This window comes from Gymnodraco acuticeps, unplaced genomic scaffold (genome assembly GCF_902827175.1).
Source record: "Gymnodraco acuticeps unplaced genomic scaffold, fGymAcu1.1, whole genome shotgun sequence".
NCBI classification, from domain to species: domain Eukaryota; kingdom Metazoa; phylum Chordata; class Actinopteri; order Perciformes; family Bathydraconidae; genus Gymnodraco; species Gymnodraco acuticeps.
The window spans coordinates 1,985,955-2,004,522 of NW_022992250.1; the positions used below are offsets into that span (position 1 = coordinate 1,985,955).

General features: G+C 39.3%; 4 protein-coding genes across 7 annotated transcripts; 1 reads left to right on the plus strand and 3 right to left on the minus strand.

Moving 5' to 3' along the window:
- Positions 1-269: 269 nt before the first annotated feature.
- cunh5orf24 (chromosome unknown C5orf24 homolog) lies at positions 270-6,851 on the plus strand. 4 transcript variants are annotated; one of them, XM_034206738.1, is made up of 2 exons: positions 270-398; positions 2,308-6,851. In XM_034206738.1, exons 1-2 carry the CDS (start codon positions 378-380, stop codon positions 2,923-2,925), a joined length of 639 nt encoding a protein of 212 aa, XP_034062629.1. In that variant the 5' UTR covers positions 270-377; the 3' UTR covers positions 2,926-6,851. The 4 variants fall into 4 exon arrangements, with proteins under 4 accessions (XP_034062629.1, XP_034062631.1, XP_034062632.1 ...); XM_034206740.1 differs by having other exon boundaries at positions 276-501; XM_034206741.1 differs by having other exon boundaries at positions 276-501; positions 2,311-6,851.
- A 185-nt stretch (positions 6,852-7,036) lies between these two features.
- Positions 7,037-9,351, minus strand: LOC117540186 (tripartite motif-containing protein 16-like). The gene has a single exon (XM_034206737.1). It carries the CDS (start codon positions 9,194-9,196, stop codon positions 7,526-7,528), a length of 1,671 nt encoding a protein of 556 aa, XP_034062628.1. The 5' UTR covers positions 9,197-9,351; the 3' UTR covers positions 7,037-7,525.
- A 3,078-nt stretch (positions 9,352-12,429) lies between these two features.
- Positions 12,430-14,379, minus strand: LOC117540170 (tripartite motif-containing protein 16-like). Its single transcript, XM_034206707.1, has one exon. It carries the CDS (start codon positions 14,377-14,379, stop codon positions 12,709-12,711), a length of 1,671 nt encoding a protein of 556 aa, XP_034062598.1. The 3' UTR covers positions 12,430-12,708.
- A 1,307-nt stretch (positions 14,380-15,686) lies between these two features.
- On the minus strand, positions 15,687-18,213 carry LOC117540227 (tripartite motif-containing protein 16-like). Its single transcript, XM_034206808.1, has one exon. The coding sequence runs from the start codon at positions 18,057-18,059 to the stop codon at positions 16,386-16,388; it is 1,674 nt and encodes a 557-aa protein (XP_034062699.1). The 5' UTR covers positions 18,060-18,213; the 3' UTR covers positions 15,687-16,385.
- Positions 18,214-18,568: the final 355 nt, after the last annotated feature.

Below are 18,568 nucleotides of genomic sequence, written 5' to 3' on the forward strand. Positions count from 1 at the left end.
AGTAGCCTCTCCTTTGTATATTATTCAACAGCAGTGGAGTGCTGTTTGATAAGCAATGGAACTGGATTATGGCTCATTTTAAGGACATTAACATAACATCTGTCTTTATTTTTAATGTGATTTTCAGCTTTATTGGACGCAAATAAACAGTTTGGTGTAATTTAAAGTAAAAACACAGGGTTTGGATGTGAAAGTGGTTCAGCAGGGGAAAGAGACACCCCCCTGTTAGTACTCTGCGCATGCTCAGACTGCGCTCCCGTCTTATTACATTTTAATGGAAAATGGCTGCGTTTCTTATCTAAACCTCTGGAGCTGGGCAATAAAAAAAACGTTTGCAAACTGGCGCATCTCGTTAGGGTTCACAACGAAACAATCCGATGTGGAGATTTTACGCCGAGGTGAGAAGATATTTGGGAAAAATGCATCGACTCACGCTTTGAGGGATGAAAGATCATTTTTGTCCTTAACCCTTTCTGCACCGACATCTGAGAAACAATCGAGGTACTGTTACATTATCGCTAGTGTTGCAGGCAGGATGGTGTGTTTTTCTATTGGTTATTTATCCTAGATGCAAGCTGTCGGATCGCTTATCTGCGCACTTCTCTTTTTTTATGCTAATGTTAAACCCTTTATGAAAACCGAGGTTGAATTAAGCCTTGGTGTTGTAACGTGACATGGAGAAGAGGAGCTTTTGTCGTTAGAGATGCGGAATATGTGCATATTTTTAGCAAATTAATATTACTACTATTACTGATAGTAAATCTCACACCTCCTCGCATCCTGTGTCCTCTGCAGGAATAACATTAGCAGCAGCCTTTACGTATTTATTGCCTCATAGTTAGTTATGGACATGTATTGCTAGCAACAAAAAGGAGTTTGGTCCTACTATCAACTCATTGTAATAACAAGATTATTGTGTGTATGATTTAGAGAAAGTATTCATTTCACTGCCACTCTACAAAGAGGTCAGAGGTCAGCTCCAGCAGGCATTCAGGCAGAGGTGGAAGAAGTACTCAGATCTTAGGCTATACTTACGTAGCAGTGAAGGAATACTCTGTAACAAAGTGAAAGTCCTGCAAAATGTTACTCACGTAATGTCAGCTAAATGTGCCAAAAGTAAAAGTACTCATTCTGCAAATTGACCCATTTCAGAATAATATAGTTTATGTTTTGATAATAATTATTGATGCATTCATGTGGTTATCAAAGCTGGTTAAGGTGTAGTTCATTTTAAATGCTTTGTATTCTTCAGGGTAGCTTGTGGATGCTACTCCAGGTGTAACTAAAGTTTACATTTCACATCATTCAAATAAATTAGAATTTCATAGTAACTAAAGGTAAATAATAGTGCAGTGAAAGTACAAGATTTACCTCTGAATTGTAGTGGGGTAGAAGAACAAAGTAGCAAAACATTTAAATACTCAAAGTACAAGTCACTCAAAATTGTACTTAAGTACAGTACTAGTAGGCCTACTTAGTACATGTACTAAGTTACTTTACACCACTGCATTCAGGAAATAGCTCGAAGGGCACATTAACATAATTTTGATTGGGTTTAAAAACCAACAGGTCGTCCTCTTGTAAGACTGAAAAACAGAGCTTGACAACACTTCAGATAAAGCAGAAATCTCACCGTTGTCTGTTTTGTTCAAGTGTCCTTATAAGTGTGCTCATGGTTGCCCCTATGGATGTTCGCTTTTATGTATTTGCGCACCACAATAAAGTTTATTTTTATTTTGAGTAGGTTAGGTTTAGCCTTAAAACATTCTTTGCGTGCTGCCTTTGGTTTAACTGTATTTAACAGCACTGACTCCACAGAGAGATACTGTATTAGTAGGCCACTTCAGTCTGTGAGCGATAAAAAGTCTGAAAATATATGGTGTTAATCAATCTAAAAATAAGACCTTGTATCTAAAACAATTACAATATATCTTGAAGTCTAAAAAAAAATAGATTAAACAGGGTAATGAAAATGAATAAATAAAGCTTACCAGTAACATATTTAAGTGCGCATTAAAACCAAGGAAAAACAAACACTCATATTTTGAAAGCTGTGTTTCTTTCTAGTGTTCCATGTTTTTCAAGTGGACCAACAAAGTCAAGTTTTACATTACAAACAATATCTGGGCAAAATGAACCAAACTTTAAGTAATTGATACAATTTTTTCTTAAATTGTGGTTATTGTACAGTTTAGATTTATCAAGACTTTCAAATGCATTGCGATTAGAAGTCTTGATAAATCTAACTTTCCTTCAGCTGTAGGAACGCTTATGATAACGCTGTTGCAACTGTTTCTGCCCCCCCAGCAGAAGATGATGCGCCAGGTGACGACCAGTGACTTCTGCATGAGCAGCCGGCCGTCGTGTCTCGCCGATGACGCCCACCACCCCCCCTCCCACTTTGACCTGTGCACCCAGGCCAACAAGTTCTACCCTCCTCCCCCTCCGTCGGCCCTTCAGATGACACTGGCTCCCATGGTCTTACCCACCCAGAGCCACAAGTCCATGGTGTGCCAGAGACAGGAAGTGCTTGGGGACTCGCCTGGGAAAGTATCTGGCATTAAGAGCACTGATCCGGCACCAGATGACGGCAAGAAGAAGAACAAGGCTGCCGGGAAGAGTGGCAGACGTGGGAGGCCTCTGGGAACCACCAAGCTAGCCGGGTACAGAACCAGCACAGGGCGACCCCTCGGCACTACCCGAGCGGCGGGGTTCAAGACCAGCCCGGGACGGCCGCTGGGGACCACCAGAGCGGCGGGGTACAAGGTCAGCCCGGGACGGCCTCCTGGCAGCATCAAGGGCCTCTCTCGCCTCAACAAACTAGCCTACGGTAGCACCTGCAGCGGAGCGGCTTTCCCCTATCCGCTAGCACACAAGGAAATCCTCTGTGAACCTTCCTGCAAAGAGAAGACAGCTAATGAGTAAAGGCTCGATTCCCCTACGTCGGTTGAATAAGAGACGCATGTGAGGTCTTCTTGCCAGATTCTGGGGGAGATTGCAACCTGTCCCAGTCTGCTGAGACGAGTTTTTTGTTATTATTCGTGTTGGTGTCATCTGTGTGCCTGCCACCTGATATAATACTGTTAGATTTTCAGTGCTACTGCTGGAGATCTATAGTGAGAAGGTTTCACTACACCTTGCTGTATCGGTTTTCTTGGGAAAAAAGTAAAACCAGATGTTTATTAAGCAGGGGGAGACTGTAGTAATAGGTTCAATATTTAGCTTGCTTTATGTAGCATTCAAACACCATTGAATAATTCGTATTTTTTATTACTGTAGTCATTTTAAAATCTTTTATTATAAATTAAACAAAGTAGGCCCTCATGAGAGGATTGTGAGCCGCAGGTGTGTGAAACATGTTGGGCCGCTTTAGGGCACAAAACAAGGACACATTTTGCTACTGTATGTTCATCACACCATATTTGATTTCCATTTTAGCGGATTTTGGGAATGAACTCTTGTTCTTAATTTGCAAACACATGCAAAGCAAGAAGTGAGGAGAAAGAGGGACATGTAGCAACATGGAAGGTTTTTCAGAAATGTGGTCTTTAATTTCAAAAGCAAAATGTTATATGTATCACCTGTTATGTGTTACATTTGTAAAAGGAGGAATCTATCATCAAAGTAAGTCGGGGGTCAGGTGCCTTGCTCAGTGGCAAGACAGATGTATCTAAACCTCCACGCTAATTGCTACCAAACATTTAAATCAAATGAATCCAATAGAAAAATCTGTAATTGAATAAAAAAACAGTCTTCTTTGAATTGAAGTAAGGTTTAGTCAAAGGTTAAGTTAACAAATGTATCAACAGGCATTCATTTTGAACTTTTGTTATCTGACATTTCTTCATTTTCGTTTCTACGGACATATTTAGTTTTATTTTCCAAAACAATTCCATTTTGCCACATTGCCTTTATTTCTAATACCTTGATTTTGTGCTTACACATGATCAAATCTCCAAGTTAAAACATTTTTGCAAACTTCTCCAACAGAATGTTGACTATCCATCAAAACCCCCGTTTCCATTATTTAAGGGATACAAACTTAGCTAACACGCACAATTTAAATTTAAAAAAAAATCTATATATATATTAGCTTTAAGGTCCCTTTCATCCCAAGAAAATCTGAGGATTAATATTCAAAATATCTTATCTGTAACATGAATGTGTTGCTGAATGCACTGATTATTACTAATATGGTAGTGACATTGTAGTTATAACATGTATTTACTGAAACTATGCTAAAAAAGAGCATTTATTTGATGTAATACTTGTGTGTTACCAACCCCAACTAAACCCTCAAACATAGTCTTGCTACAGAAAAAATATGAAGATACATTTTGAATTTGCATTTTAATCATGATCATGTATGGCTTTAATGCTAAATCATAAACAAAGGAGAACATCACTGATGGTCCTCTCTTCTGTGCTTTTACACTGTGAGCCGCCAGGTTTTATTTAGTGGAGAATCTGCAGACAGGTGGCGCTGTTATTACAGTTATTACAGAAGCAGAGGTAGGACAAATCACTTCCATTACATTCATCATCATTTCAAGTTTTCATTTTAACAATGAGGAGGTCAAATGGTGTCTTGTTTAATCATGTTGTCTAAGGTACAATATCATACTGTAGATCTTAGACTGTTTGGGAAGCTTGTGTTTTAATGACATGCTAAAATGTTTAATAATTAAGGCTGACGACAGGAATGAAAGATGCAGTCGTTTTATTGATTACATTTTTGTCATTTCACAAGATGCTTAATGCACACTAAATACAGAGTCAGTAATATTCAGAAATGACTGAATATGTGCATCACCGTACACTGTCTTTTATTAGAAATGTAAAGCTTTGCCCTGATTACCACTCAGTTTTTGGTATTGGTAAAAAGGCATTTTAAATCCTGAGAGGTTAGAGACAGTAAAGCTTCACTGAGTTGCTCCCTCATGGTGAAATATAAAATGCTTACATTTGGTGCAATAATCTGTTGTATGTGTGTGTACTGTGGGAACTTTGATACTATCACTTTCTTATTGTCGTTGTATTTTTATACTTGTGTACAAGGCCTTCTCTCACCTGTTTTCTTGATGTGTGTAGTGTTACTTAAATGTCACATACAAACATCCTTTTCACACTCCTTTACCAAAGATGATGACGTTACCTAGTAGACTTTTACTCTATTTGATTTAAAAAATGTTCCGACATCTCACAAAATAACCTTAGCATGTACGTTACTGTGTCAAATGTAAATGAAAAAGCACTTGGAGACCACTATCTCTTTAAAGGGTAGTATGATTGTTTGAATGAGTAAAAATACTTTAAATTGCATTTAAAGGTGTCACAAAGCCAGTTTCTTAAAGGCATTGTAAATTACACATTGATAATATAAACTTAGTTCCTCGCGACTTATCGTATTTATATAATCTATTCAGCTTTGGCAGTAGTTCTCTTTTAATTATAGTTCTTACGGAGAGACGTATTTTTTAATGACGTATTTTTGTGAGGTTTATGTCTGACATGACGCCGGTTTTACATTCTTGAGTTTTAGTTATTTTTAAAGTCTTTGTGTTAGATTGGCTTTTTGATGCATATGATGAGAGGGAGGCTAAAGGGATGCTGGCAGGATGCACTGTTTTCTGAGCAGTCCCTCTTTCACAGAAGACGCCTTGGACTGTCACATAAAATTCACTGTCACCATGTCACTGATTTCTGAGACATTAACTGTAAATGAGCAACACATCATATTTGTTTTCTTTACCAGGTCAAATATCTGCTTTGAAAAAGGACTTTATCTGTCCTGCTCCATGTTTATGGGAGCCTCAGTTCCACGAGCTCCCGCATGTTAATGTTGCTTTTTAAAAGCTGACACGTTATTGACTTTTATATTCATATTTAAGTCTAACTTGGGTATTTGCTTTTACACTTAAAAGCACCAAGTCTTTAAATTAACATAAACAACGTTTATTTTGTGATAATTCAACTGCGTTAGCTCCCAGGAGGTGTTGCTGGTGGAACAGGGGCTAGTTGCTCTACCACTCATTTCTGTAGATCCATACAATCTTTCATCTGCCGATCTTGGTCCTTATTTTAATGTTAATTAATATTCCCAAAAATGTCTTCGGCTTTTGGAGTTTAATCTTATTAAGAAGATTGATGAAAGAAAATGTATTGAGATACAAATGTTAATAGTACAGAGACATTGTTTGACATGGTTAAGATGTGGGTAACAATTAAAGCAGGACTTTAACATCTGCACATCACAACACTTTTGTCCTATTATCGGAGATATTTGTTAAAGAGTGAATACCTTCACATGTTAACAGTGTAATGACTGATTTTGTCAGCATGTAAAGAGTCACCTCAGAGCACCCTGTGTACGTCTGTTTCACTGAGTTTAATTTCTTTGGGAAAAGTTGTAGGAACGTATGTCATGCGAAGTACTTTTTTCTTTTTGACCGACATTTGAACTGACCTGACATTTTGGATATGGACCTCCGAATGAGAACAACACAAAAGGGATAAGGATGTTTATGGAAGTTGGTTTACCTAAAGACTCTAATATGCCTAATTTATAGCAATTCCTGTCATTAAGCTGTAAGTTAAATCAGTGCACAAAAATTCATACTTTGTTTATTTCCTTTTCCTGTGTGATGAACTCTTCCCACCATCTTCAGCAATAAAGCAACACATGGTATGTTGTCTGTAGGTGATAATTTCCCAAACTTTAACTCACCTATCGAGTGTTTTTGAGACAATGTGAAGCCTGTAAAGCTTTCTATAATTCCTATTTTATTCCTGCATGATTGTTGTGGAATGTTCAAAAGTGGTGTAATAAATCAGAAAATGACACTTTGAAATATGGTCTTGAAATGTTTTCCTTTGCAAAAGAACCAGCATTTCACAAATAGGGTTTATCTGACTGATTTATCGACAGGTTTTTTTGTTACTGAAATATCTTAAAAACTGAATGTTTGAAACTCAGTAAAAAAAAACGGACAAAATAAAGTTTTTATTTTTTTTTAAAATAGAAGTTTGCTGACAACTCATTGATTTATTCATTTATTTGTACAGTTTTGAACATATACTTTTATAAATTATTCCTAAAACGTGTTACAATGCAAAGACAGATTCATTTCCCCATACAAAGATTATCAGCAAGCTGTTTTTCACAAGTTACATTTAAATTGTACCCTTACTTTTTTGGTCATGAAGTAGATGGAATTTGTATTATCAAAACTAGAGAAACATTGAATGCAGTACAGACACCATTATGTAGCATACTAAATTATATTTGACATATTAAGTTTACAAATACATTCATGACACTTTTTTTCTTTTACATAATAACTCGTTTACATAAAATCAGTCAAATATTTTTCCAAGCATAGTGTGAATTGAAAATGTTTCGAAAATATAACGTACGAAATACACAGAAAAGAGAGAAAATCACAGTATAATTTGTTTGCTCTCTGGAGTGCAGACACACCTCAACATTAACTGTAGAAAAATAACACACTCTTTAAACTTCGGTCTACTTCAGCTCACACAACTCTGCTGTGTCACCAGGATTGTGTGGAAGCCAAAACCCAGGATAGAGAGGCTGAGTGAAGGTGGTCTGCTCTCTGTGGAGGAGGGTCATGGTGTCAGAGATGCTGTAATAAGAGAGAGAACCTGCTCTGTGATCCAGGTACACTCCTATTCTGGAGGACTGAGGGCCGGAGAAGGGAGTAGAAACACTTCTATGGTAGAATGTATATTTACCACCGATACAATCTAATGCCCAAGATTTGTTATTGAATCCAAATCCACATTGATTAATTGTCCCAGTTATGTTAGTATCCTTGTATGCTAACCCTATCAAAGCTCTCCCGCTCCACTCCACCTCCCAGTAACAACGTCCAGTTAGACCCTCTGTACTCAGGACCTGACAATTTCCAACAAATCTGTCTAGATGAGCAGAATATGACTGATCTACTTTCATTAGTGAAGCTTTCCTGTTCCCGTCACTCAATGACAACCGCCTCTGTGCTGTATTTGGATCCAATGTGATTTGACGAGAATATTTCCTGAATCCAGCTCTGGTTCTGGGCTCTGCTTGGGTCATTAAAACATCCACTCCAGTCACTGCCAGAGAGATGTTTTCCCACTCCTCAGTCACAACACCCTGCAGTTTATCTCTGGTCTTTGACACCGCCGCGGTCACATCCTCAAATAAGCGCAGAGGACAGATATCAATGCTGGGTAAGTGTTCAGACTCACTCAGACGTGACAGTGAGGGGTAGTTGTTTAGGAAATGCAGGTGGTCCTCGGTGTGAGAGAGCTGCAGCAGCTCAGCGTCTTTCCTCCGCAGCTCAGTGACCTCCTGCTGCAGCTTCTCCTCGAGATCTTGAGCTTGACTCACTTGGGCTTTCTGCTGGGATCTGATCTTCTGCTTCACCTCAGAGCTTCTTTTCTCAATGAGATGAATGAACTCAGTGAAGATCTTCTCACTGTCCCTCACTGCTTCATCAGCAGAGCGATTGATAGCCTCCACCCTCTGTTGAAGCGCCTTGACGTCTTTCTCTCTGTCCTGGGCTCTCTGTTGGACTTTTTCCCGGCTCACCCCGAGCTCCTTCTGCCTGTCAGCCCTCTCTGCTGCAGCGGGGACGTTGTCATGGCCTTTGTGGTCATCCATGGAGCAGAGATAACAGATGCACTGCTGATCAGTGCGGCAGAAAATCTTCATCACCTCGTCATGACGAGAGCAGATGTTCTCCTGAAGCTTTGAGGTGGCTGCAACCAACTTGTGTTTCTTTAATGGAGCTACATCAAAGTGAGGTTGGAGGTGTTGCTCACAGAAAGAGGCCATACACACCAGACAGGACTTGAAGGCTTTCAGCTTCACCCCGGAGCATAAATCACAGACCACGTCTCCAGGGTTTGCAATGGAAAGATCAGGTGAAGCATCTTGAAGCCCTACTTTCTTCAGTTCCTCCGCGAACTCTGCAAGCATGGTACTTTTCACCAGGGCAGGCCTCGGTGTGAAGCTCTGCCTGCACTGCGGGAAGCTGCAGGTTTTCTCCTCATTCTCCTCACCCCAGCAGTCTTTAATACAGCTCATGCAATAACTATGTCCACAGGGAATAATTACCGGATCCTTTAGAATATCCAGACAGATCGAACATCTCAGTGTTTCCCGACCCAGACTCACTTGCTGCGCCATTTCTCCGCTAGGACAGTGAATGTCAGTAAGTTTCACTTTCTGTTTCCAGAGAAAAGCGAATTCCCTGATCTTGAATCACTGATCTACAGCGTATGGGATTTCCAGCACTTACATGTCACCAGTGCTTACACCCATCTTTAAACTGTCAAATCTGTGAAAGGGAGGAACAACGTATGAGCTGCGTAACTTTGAGCAGGAGGAGCCTCGCATAGCCAGTAAATAAAGTCTAGTTTGTGTGTGTGTGTGTTTGGGGGGGCGGGGCTGCAGGGGGGGGGGGGGGGGGGGGGGGGGGCAGGGTTATATAACTGGCCTTCATTCCAGCAAAAGGAGTGGTTTAAGAGTTGCAATCCGTCTTTAACCCCTTAGTTAGTCGGCCTGCCAGATAACTAACAACTGTGGATCCTAAAAGGTTAAGCAAGATCCTTACCCATCTTGAAATCATGTCAACCACATTTACAAGGCACATATCAGGACCACATAAATTAACAATATTTTCATGAAACAAACACCAAATATAAATAAAAATAGAGAACACCAAATAAGTCACACATCATTTCTAGCTGAAAATCAGTACAGGTCATGTGACGTTATGGAGTAGTTTTTTCTAACAATATGTCATAAGATAGTTTGAAGTAATAGTTTAGAGACCATGGGTTACAGAGAGTATTTAATTGGTTACTTCTGATTTCTATTCTGCCTCCATCTGGATTAAGACGTTACAATCATATTTGATTTATTTGTTTATCTCCAGTTTAAATATTGGGATACATGCAGCAAATGGCATAGTCATGTATTTCCCATGCTATCTCCCAAACATTTCAGCCCAAATGCACTGGGATGAAGGGGAAAAAGGACCACAGTTTTATATAATACAGGAAAAAGTGGGAGGAATTAAAACAATAGGAAAAGAACGATAGAGCAAACAATAATTTAATGACTGAGATTAGGGCACACAGGGTTAAATAAAACAATGCATTTATTTTTGGAAACATCCATCAGGAGAATGTGGATGTGGGTTAGATGAGGAAACAGTCGAACATGTCATCTGTCATTGCCATCTATACAAGACACACAGAGAAAAACTTAAGAGACAATGTGGGGTGGGTTTGTTAAATCTTAAGAAAGTATTTAATGTTGAGGAGAAACGTTTACATTTACATTTTACAATCCGTTTTTGGTCACATTACCAAAATAGATGGATGTTGTATTATCAGTACGGGAGCAACATTGAATGCAGTATAAACAAACCATTGTGCAGCATATTAAATTATTATGAAAATAATGGTACAACAAAAAAAGTTATATAAGATTGATATGACATAATCACATGCAAATCCATTCATACATTTTTACATACATTACTTTTTTTACTTTTCTTATATTGTTTTATTTACTTTTTACATAATTATACCTGTTTATATAAAATCAGATTAGAAATTTTGCAAATTTACTATTTTTCAAAGCATGGTCTCTAATGAAAATGTTTTGAAAATATAACGTAAAAATCGCATTTCAACAAACAGAGTTTTTTCTAATAAAAAGATAAATACACAGATAAAAGATCTAAAAGACAAAATCACAGTCCTACACGTTACCCTGTTTGCTCTCTGGAGTGCAGACACACCTCAACATTTACAGTAGAGAGATGAGTCACTATTTAAACTTCCACCTACTTCAGCTCACACAACTCAACTGTGTGACCGTCTTTCCTTTATTTGGTTAGCTCCCAGGAGGTGTTGCTGGTGGAACAGGGGCTAGTTTCTCTACCACTCATTTCTGTAGATCCATACAATCTTTCATCTGCAGATCTTGGTCCTTATTTTGATGTTAATTAATATTTCCAAAAATGTATTCGGCTTTTGGGAAAGACAGCTCAAAAGAGAACTAATAAACAACAAAATTACCCAAATTAAAATGATCATTGGTAGCTGGATAATGTGTAAACCAAGTCTTGGGGATCAAGGCTGTGTTGGATTTTTCATCGTTTGTGTTAATGTGATTTTATTTAGAGTTCCTTACCTGTAAAAGTAATTATTCATTTAACTTAGAACATGGAAAGTACCCACAGGAAACATATTAATCTTATTAGGAAGATTGATGAAAGAAAATGTATTGAGATACAAATGTTAATAGTACAGAGACATTGTTTGACATGGTTAAGATGTGGGTAACAAATAAAGCAGGACTTTAACATCTGAACATCACAACACTTTTGTCCTATTATCGGAGATATTAGTTTTTCTGGACTGTTGCCATGACTTGTTTTAAAGAGTGAATACCTTCACATGTTAACAGTGTAATGACTGATTTTGTCAGCATGTATATAAAGAGTCACCTCAGAGCACCCTGTGTACGTCTGTTTCACTGAGTAGCTCTGAGCTCTTATTTCAATTATTTTGGAAAAGTTGTAGGAACGTATGTCATGCAAAGTACTTTTTTCTTTTTGACCGACATTTGAACTGAACTGAACTGCCATTTTGGATATGGACCTCCGAATGAGGACAACACAAAAGGGATAAGGATGTTTATGGAAGTTGGTTTACCTAAAGACTCTAATATGCCTAATTTATAGCAATTCCTGTCATTAAGCTGTAAGTTAAATCAGTGCACAAAAATTCATACTTTGTTTATTTCCTTTTTCCTTTATTATTTTCGAATTTTCTTCCCACCATCTTCAGCAATAAAGCAACAGGTAGTTGTCTGAAGGTGATGATTTCCCAAACTTTAACTCACCTATCGAGTGTTTTTGAGACAATGTGAAGCCTGTAAATGTAAAGCTTTCTATAATTCCTATTTTATTCCTGCATGATTGTTGTGGAATGTTCAAAAGTTGTGTAATAAATCAGAAAATTACCTTTGCAAAAGAAACAGCATTTCACAAATAGCGTTTCTCTGACTGATTTATCTACAGGTTTTTTTGTTACCGAAATATCTTAAAAACTGAATGATTGATACTCAGTAGAAAAAAACTTAACACTTAAAACTAAGTAAGTATTTTTTTTAAATAATAGAAGTTTGCTGACAATTGATCGATTTATTTATTTGTACAGTTTTGAACATACACCTTTTATAAATGATTCCTAAAGCGTGTTGTACATTGTAAAGACAGATACCCTTAAAAAGAAGATTAACAAGCTATTTCAAACATTTAAAATTGTACCCTTACTTTTTTACACACTAACAAAATAGATGGAATTTATATTATCAGAACTAGAGCAACATAGAATGCAGTATAAACACCATTATGTAGCATACTAAATTATATTTTACATACATGACACTTTTTTTCTTCCACATAATAACTCCTGTTTATATCAAATCAGTTTAGACATTTTGCAAATGTAGTATATTTCCAAACATAGTATGAAATGAAAATGTTTCCAAAATACAACGTACGGAATACAGGCAAAAGATCCAAAAGAGAAAATCACGGTATAATATGTTTGCTCTCTGGAGTGCAGACACACCTCAACATTAACTGTAGAGAGATGATACACTCTTTAAACTTCTGTCTAGTTCAGCTCACACAACTCTGCTGTGCCACCAAACATTTCTGGAAGAAAAAACCCAGGATAGAGAGGCTGAGTGAAGGTGGTCTGCTCTCTGTGGAGGAGGGTCATGGTGTCAGAGACGCTGTAGTAAGAGAGAGAACCTGCTCTGTGATCCAGGTACACTCCTATTCTGGAGGACTGAGGGCCTGAGACGGGAGTAGGAATATTGCTAGGGAAGAATGTATATTTACCACCGATACAATCTAATGCCCAAGATTTGTTATTATATCCAAATCCACATTCATTATGTTTCCCAGTTCTGCTAATATCCTTGTATGCCACTGCTATAAAAGCTCTCCCGCTCCACTCCACCTCCCAGTAACAACGTCCAGTTAGACCCTTTGTACTCAGGACCTGAAATCTTTCAACAAATCTGTCTGGATGAGCAGAATATGACTGATCTACTTTCATTAGTGAAGCTTTCCTGTTCCCGTCACTCAATGACAACCGCCTCTGTGCTGTATTTGGATCCAATGTGATTTGACGAGAATATTTCCTGAATCCAGCTCTGGTTCTGGGCTCTGCTTGGGTCATTAAAACATCCACTCCAGTCACTGCCAGAGAGATGTTTTCCCACTCCTCAGTCACAACACCCTGCAGTTTATCTCTGGTCTTTGACACCGCCGCGGTCACATCCTCAAATAAGCGCAGAGGACAGATATCAATGCTGGGTAAGTGTTCAGACTCACTCAGACGTGACAGTGAGGGGTAGTTGTTTAGGAAATGCAGGTGGTCCTCGGTGTGAGAGAGCTGCAGCAGCTCAGCGTCTTTCCTCCACAGCTCAGTGACCTCCTGCTGCAGCTTCTCCTCGAGATCTTGAGCTTGACTCACTTGGGCTTTCTGCTGGGATCTGATCTTCTGCTTCTGCTCAGAGCTTCTTTTCTCAATGAGATGAATGAACTCAGTGAAGATCTTCTCACTGTCCCTCACTGCTTCATCAGCAGAGCGATTGATAGCCTCCACCCTCTGTTGAAGCGCCTTGACGTCTTTCTCTCTGTCCTGGGCTCTCTGTTGGACTTTTTCCCGGCTCACCCCGAGCTCCTTCTGCCTGTCAGCCCTCTCTGCTGCAGCTGAGACGTTGTCATGGCCTTTGTGGTCATCCATGGAGCAGAGATAACAGATGCACTGCTGATCAGTGCGGCAGAAAATCTTCATCACCTCGTCATGACGAGAGCAGATGTTCTCCTGAAGCTTTGAGGTGGCTGCAACCAACTTGTGTTTCTTTAATGGAGCTACATCAAAGTGAGGTTGGAGGTGTTGCTCACAGAAAGAGGCCATACACACCAGACAGGACTTGAAGGCTTTCAGCTTCACCCCGGAGCAGAAGTCACAGACCACATCTCCAGGTTTTGCAATGGAAAGATCAGGTGAAGCATCTTGAAGCCCTACTTTCTTCAGTTCCTCCGCGAACTCTGCAAGTATGGTACTTTTCACCATGGCAGGCCTCGGTGTGAAGCTCTGCCTGCACTGTGGGCAGCTGTAGGTTTTCTCCTCATTCTCCTTACCCCAGCAGTGTTTAATACAGCTCATGCAATAACTATGCCCACAGGGAATAGTTACCGGATCCTTAAGAATATCCAGACAGATCGAACAGCTACATTTTTCCCGACCCAGACTCACGTGCTGCGCCATTTCTCCTCTATGACGGTGAATGTCAGTAAGTTTCTCTTGTCTCTCATTTCAGGCCCTGTTACTTCCTCCCTTTGTGTGTTTTCCCGCCATCGTCAGCGTCTGCCCCGCCCCTGATTGTTTCCACCTGTTCCCACTCACCTCATGTTTAAATAGTCCTGTCTTCCCCTGTCCTGTGTCAGTTCGTGTTTGTTCCCACGTGTGGTCGTGCCAGGCCTCAGCAAAGAGAGGATCGTTCTCAGTCTTGTCAGGTTTTGTTGTTTTGTTAGTTTAAGTTTATCCTAAATTCTCTTTTTGTTATGCTTAGTTTTTTCCTCCTTGTGAGCATTTTTTTTGTTATTCCAGTACTTACTCTGTAGAGGGATTTTCTGTTCAATGACATTAAAAAGAAATTGTTTGTTACATTCAAGACTGTGTCTCTGGGTCGTGCATTTGGGTTCTCCAGTTTGTGTCAAGGTCGTGACTCGTGACACCTTTTCAACTACAGCACGTCTCTAAAATGGCTTGGCAGAAGAAATGGCTTCATATTTTTTGTGTTGATTTGTTATCGCCACTGTTTTAAAAATGCAATCTCCATGTTTTTGGATATTAATATCGATTGTTTTATGGATGAAAATATTTATCATTTAGCACAAGAAAATACATGGTCTTGATACCGTTAAACAATTAAGAATACATTGTTAAAATGTATTGTTTGCCGTCTCCCTGCAGTTATTGGTGAGCTTTAAAATTGTGTCAAGAATTTCTGGTAATCTGTAAATTACAAGCATGACATGAAGTATACTATAATACATTGTTTTACAGTTACAATACTGATACTGTAACTTAAAACGATAGCTTTAAAGTTTCTATTTTACAGTTGAAACACTATTACTGTAAACAAAAATACAGTATTTTTTAAATGGCAGTGTTTTATTTTATAGTTAAAATACTATTACCGTAAACAAAAATACAATGCTTGGAAGTTACTGTGTTTAATTTTACAGCTATAATACTACTACTGTAATACCAAATAAAGTAAATGCTATTTAGTGTGTTTCATTTTACAGTTAAAACACTATTACCGTAAACACAAATACAGTACTTGGAAGTTACTTTGTTGCATTTTACACTGTTACTGTAAATAAAAACGTGTAAATACTGTGATTACTTTTACAGTATTTAACTGGCAACAATTGACAAGTTACTTACTGTAATTCATTTTACAGTAAGTAACTTGTCAATTGCTGCCAGTTAAATACTGTGAATTTCATGGTACGTTTCTTACAGTGCAGGAAAAAGTGGGAGGAATTAAAACAATAGGAAAAGAATGATAGAGCAAACAATAATTTAATGACTGAGATTAGGGCACACGGGGTTAAATAAAACAATGCATTTATTTTGGAAACATCCATCAGGAGCATGTGGATATGGGTTAGATGAGGAAACAGTCGAACATGTCATCTGTCATTGCCATCTATACAAGACACACAGAGAAAAACTTAAGAGACAATGTGGGGTGGGTTTGTTAAATCTTAAGAAAGTATTTAATGTTGAGGAGAAACCTTTACATTTACATTTTACAATCCTTTTTTGGTCACATTACCAAAATAGATGGATGTTGTATTATCAGTACGGGAGCAACATTGAATGCAGTATAAACAAACCATTGTGCAGCATATTCAATTATTATGAAGATAATGGTACAACAAAAAAAGTTAATAAGATTGATATGACATAATCACATGCAAATCCATTCATACATACATTACTTTTTTTACTTTTCTCATATTGTTTTATTTACTTTTTACATAATTATACCTGTTTATATAAAATCAGATTAGACATTTTGCAAATGTACTATTTTTCAAAGCATGGTCTCTAATGAAAATGTTTTGAAAATATAACGTACGGAATACACAGGCAAAAGATCCAAAAGAGAAAATCACAGTATAATTTGTTTGCCCTCTGGATTGCAGACACATCTCAACATTAACTGTAGAGAGATAACACACTCTTTAAACTTCGGTCTACTTCAGCTCACACAACTCAGCTGAGCTTCCAGGATTGTGTGGAAGCCAAAACCCAGGATAGAGAGGCTGAGTGAAGGTGGTCTGCTCTCTGTGGAGGAGGGTCATGGTGTCAGAGATGCTGTAATAAGAGAGAGAACCTGCTCTGTGATCCAGATACACTCCTATTCTGGAGGACTGAGGGCCGGAGAAGGGAGTAGAAACACTGCTATGGTAGAATGTATATTTACCACCGATACAATCTAATGCCCAAGATTTGTTATTGAATCCAAATCGACATTGATTAATTGTCCCAGTTCTGTTAATAATATCCTTGTATACCACTGCTATCAAAGCTCTCCCGCTCCACTCCACCTCCCAGTAACAACGTCCAGTTAGACCCTCTGTACTCAGGACCTGACAATACTCAACAAATCTGTCTGGATGAGCAGAATATGACTGATCTACTTTCATTAGTGAAGCTTTCCTGTTCCCGTCACTCAATGACAACCGCCTCTGTGCTGTATTTGGATCCAATGTGATTTGACGAGAATATTTCCTGAATCCAGCTCTGGTTCTGGGCTCTGCTTGCGTCATTAAAACATCCACTCCAGTCACTGCCAGAGAGATGTTTTCCCACTCCTCAGTCACAACACCCTGCAGTTTATCTCTGGTCTTTGACACCGCCGCGGTCACATCCTCAAATAAGCGCAGAGGACAGATATCAATGCTGGGTAAGTGTTCAGACTCACTCAGACGTGACAGTGAGGGGTAGTTGTTTAGGAAATGCAGGTGGTCCTCGGTGTGAGAGAGCTGCAGCAGCTCAGCGTCTTTCCTCCGCAGCTCAGTGACCTCCTGCTGCAGCTTCTCCTCGAGATCTTGAGCTTGACTCACTTGGGCTTTCTGCTGGGATCTGATCTTCTGCTTCACCTCAGAGCTTCTTTTCTCAATGAGATGAATGAACTCAGTGAAGATCTTCTCACTGTCCCTCACTGCTTCATCAGCAGAGCGATTGATAGCCTCCACCCTCTGTTGAAGCGCCTTGACGTCTTTCTCTCTGTCCTGGGCTCTCTGTTGGACTTTTTCCCAGCTCACCCCGAGCTCCTTCTGCCTGTCAGCCCTCTCTGCTGCAGCGGGGACGTTGTCATGGCCTTTGTGGTCATCCATGGAGCAGAGATAACAGATGCACTGCTGATCAGTGCGGCAGAAAATCTTCATCACCTCGTCATGACGAGAGCAGATGTTCTCCTGAAGCTTTGAGGTGGCTGCAACCAACTTGTGTTTCTTTAATGGAGCTACATCAAAGTGAGGTTGGAGGTGTTGCTCACAGAAAGAGGCCATACACACCAGACAGGACTTGAAGGCTTTCAGCTTCACCCCGGAGCAGAAATCACAGACCACGTCTCCAGGTTTTGCAATGGAAAGATCAGGTGAAGCATCTTGAAGCCCTACTTTCTTCAGTTCCTCCACTAACTCTGCAAACATAGTATTTTTCACCAGGGCAGGCCTCGGTGTGAAGCTCTGCCTGCACTGTGGGCAGCTGTAGGTTTTCTCCTCATTCTCCTCACCCCAGCAGTCTTTAATACAGCTCATGCAATAACTATGTCCACAGGGAATAGTTACCGGATCCTTTAGAATATCCAGACAGATCGAACAGCTCAGTTTTTCCCGACCCAGACTCACTTGCTGTGCCATTTCTCCTCTACGACAGTGAAATTAGTGAATGTCAGTAAGTTTCACTTTCTGTTTCCAGAGAAAAGCTAATTCCCTAGCTTGTTGAATCACTGATCTACAATGTATGGGCTTTTCAGCACTCGTGTCACCACATGGTGCTTACACCCGTCTTTAAACTGTGAGATCTGTGAAAGGGGGGGAACAACGTCTGAGCTGCGTAGACTTTGAGCAGGAGGAGCCTAGCCAGTAAATACAGTTGTGTGTGTTTGTCGGGGGGGGAGAAGTCAGTTCTACCTGAAAATCAATACAAATCACGTGACGTTATGCAGTAACTTCATGTAGCCTAGTAACTTTTCTAACAATATGTAACGAGTATAATGTTACTATTAAGACGTGTTGTATTAAGACGTTACAATATTTTAGTTTTTTTTGGTCCAGTTTTAATACTGAGATACATGCAGCAAATGGTATCTATAAATGTATTTTTCTCATGGATATTTTAAGAGAGGTATTTTACATCCATGGAGTTA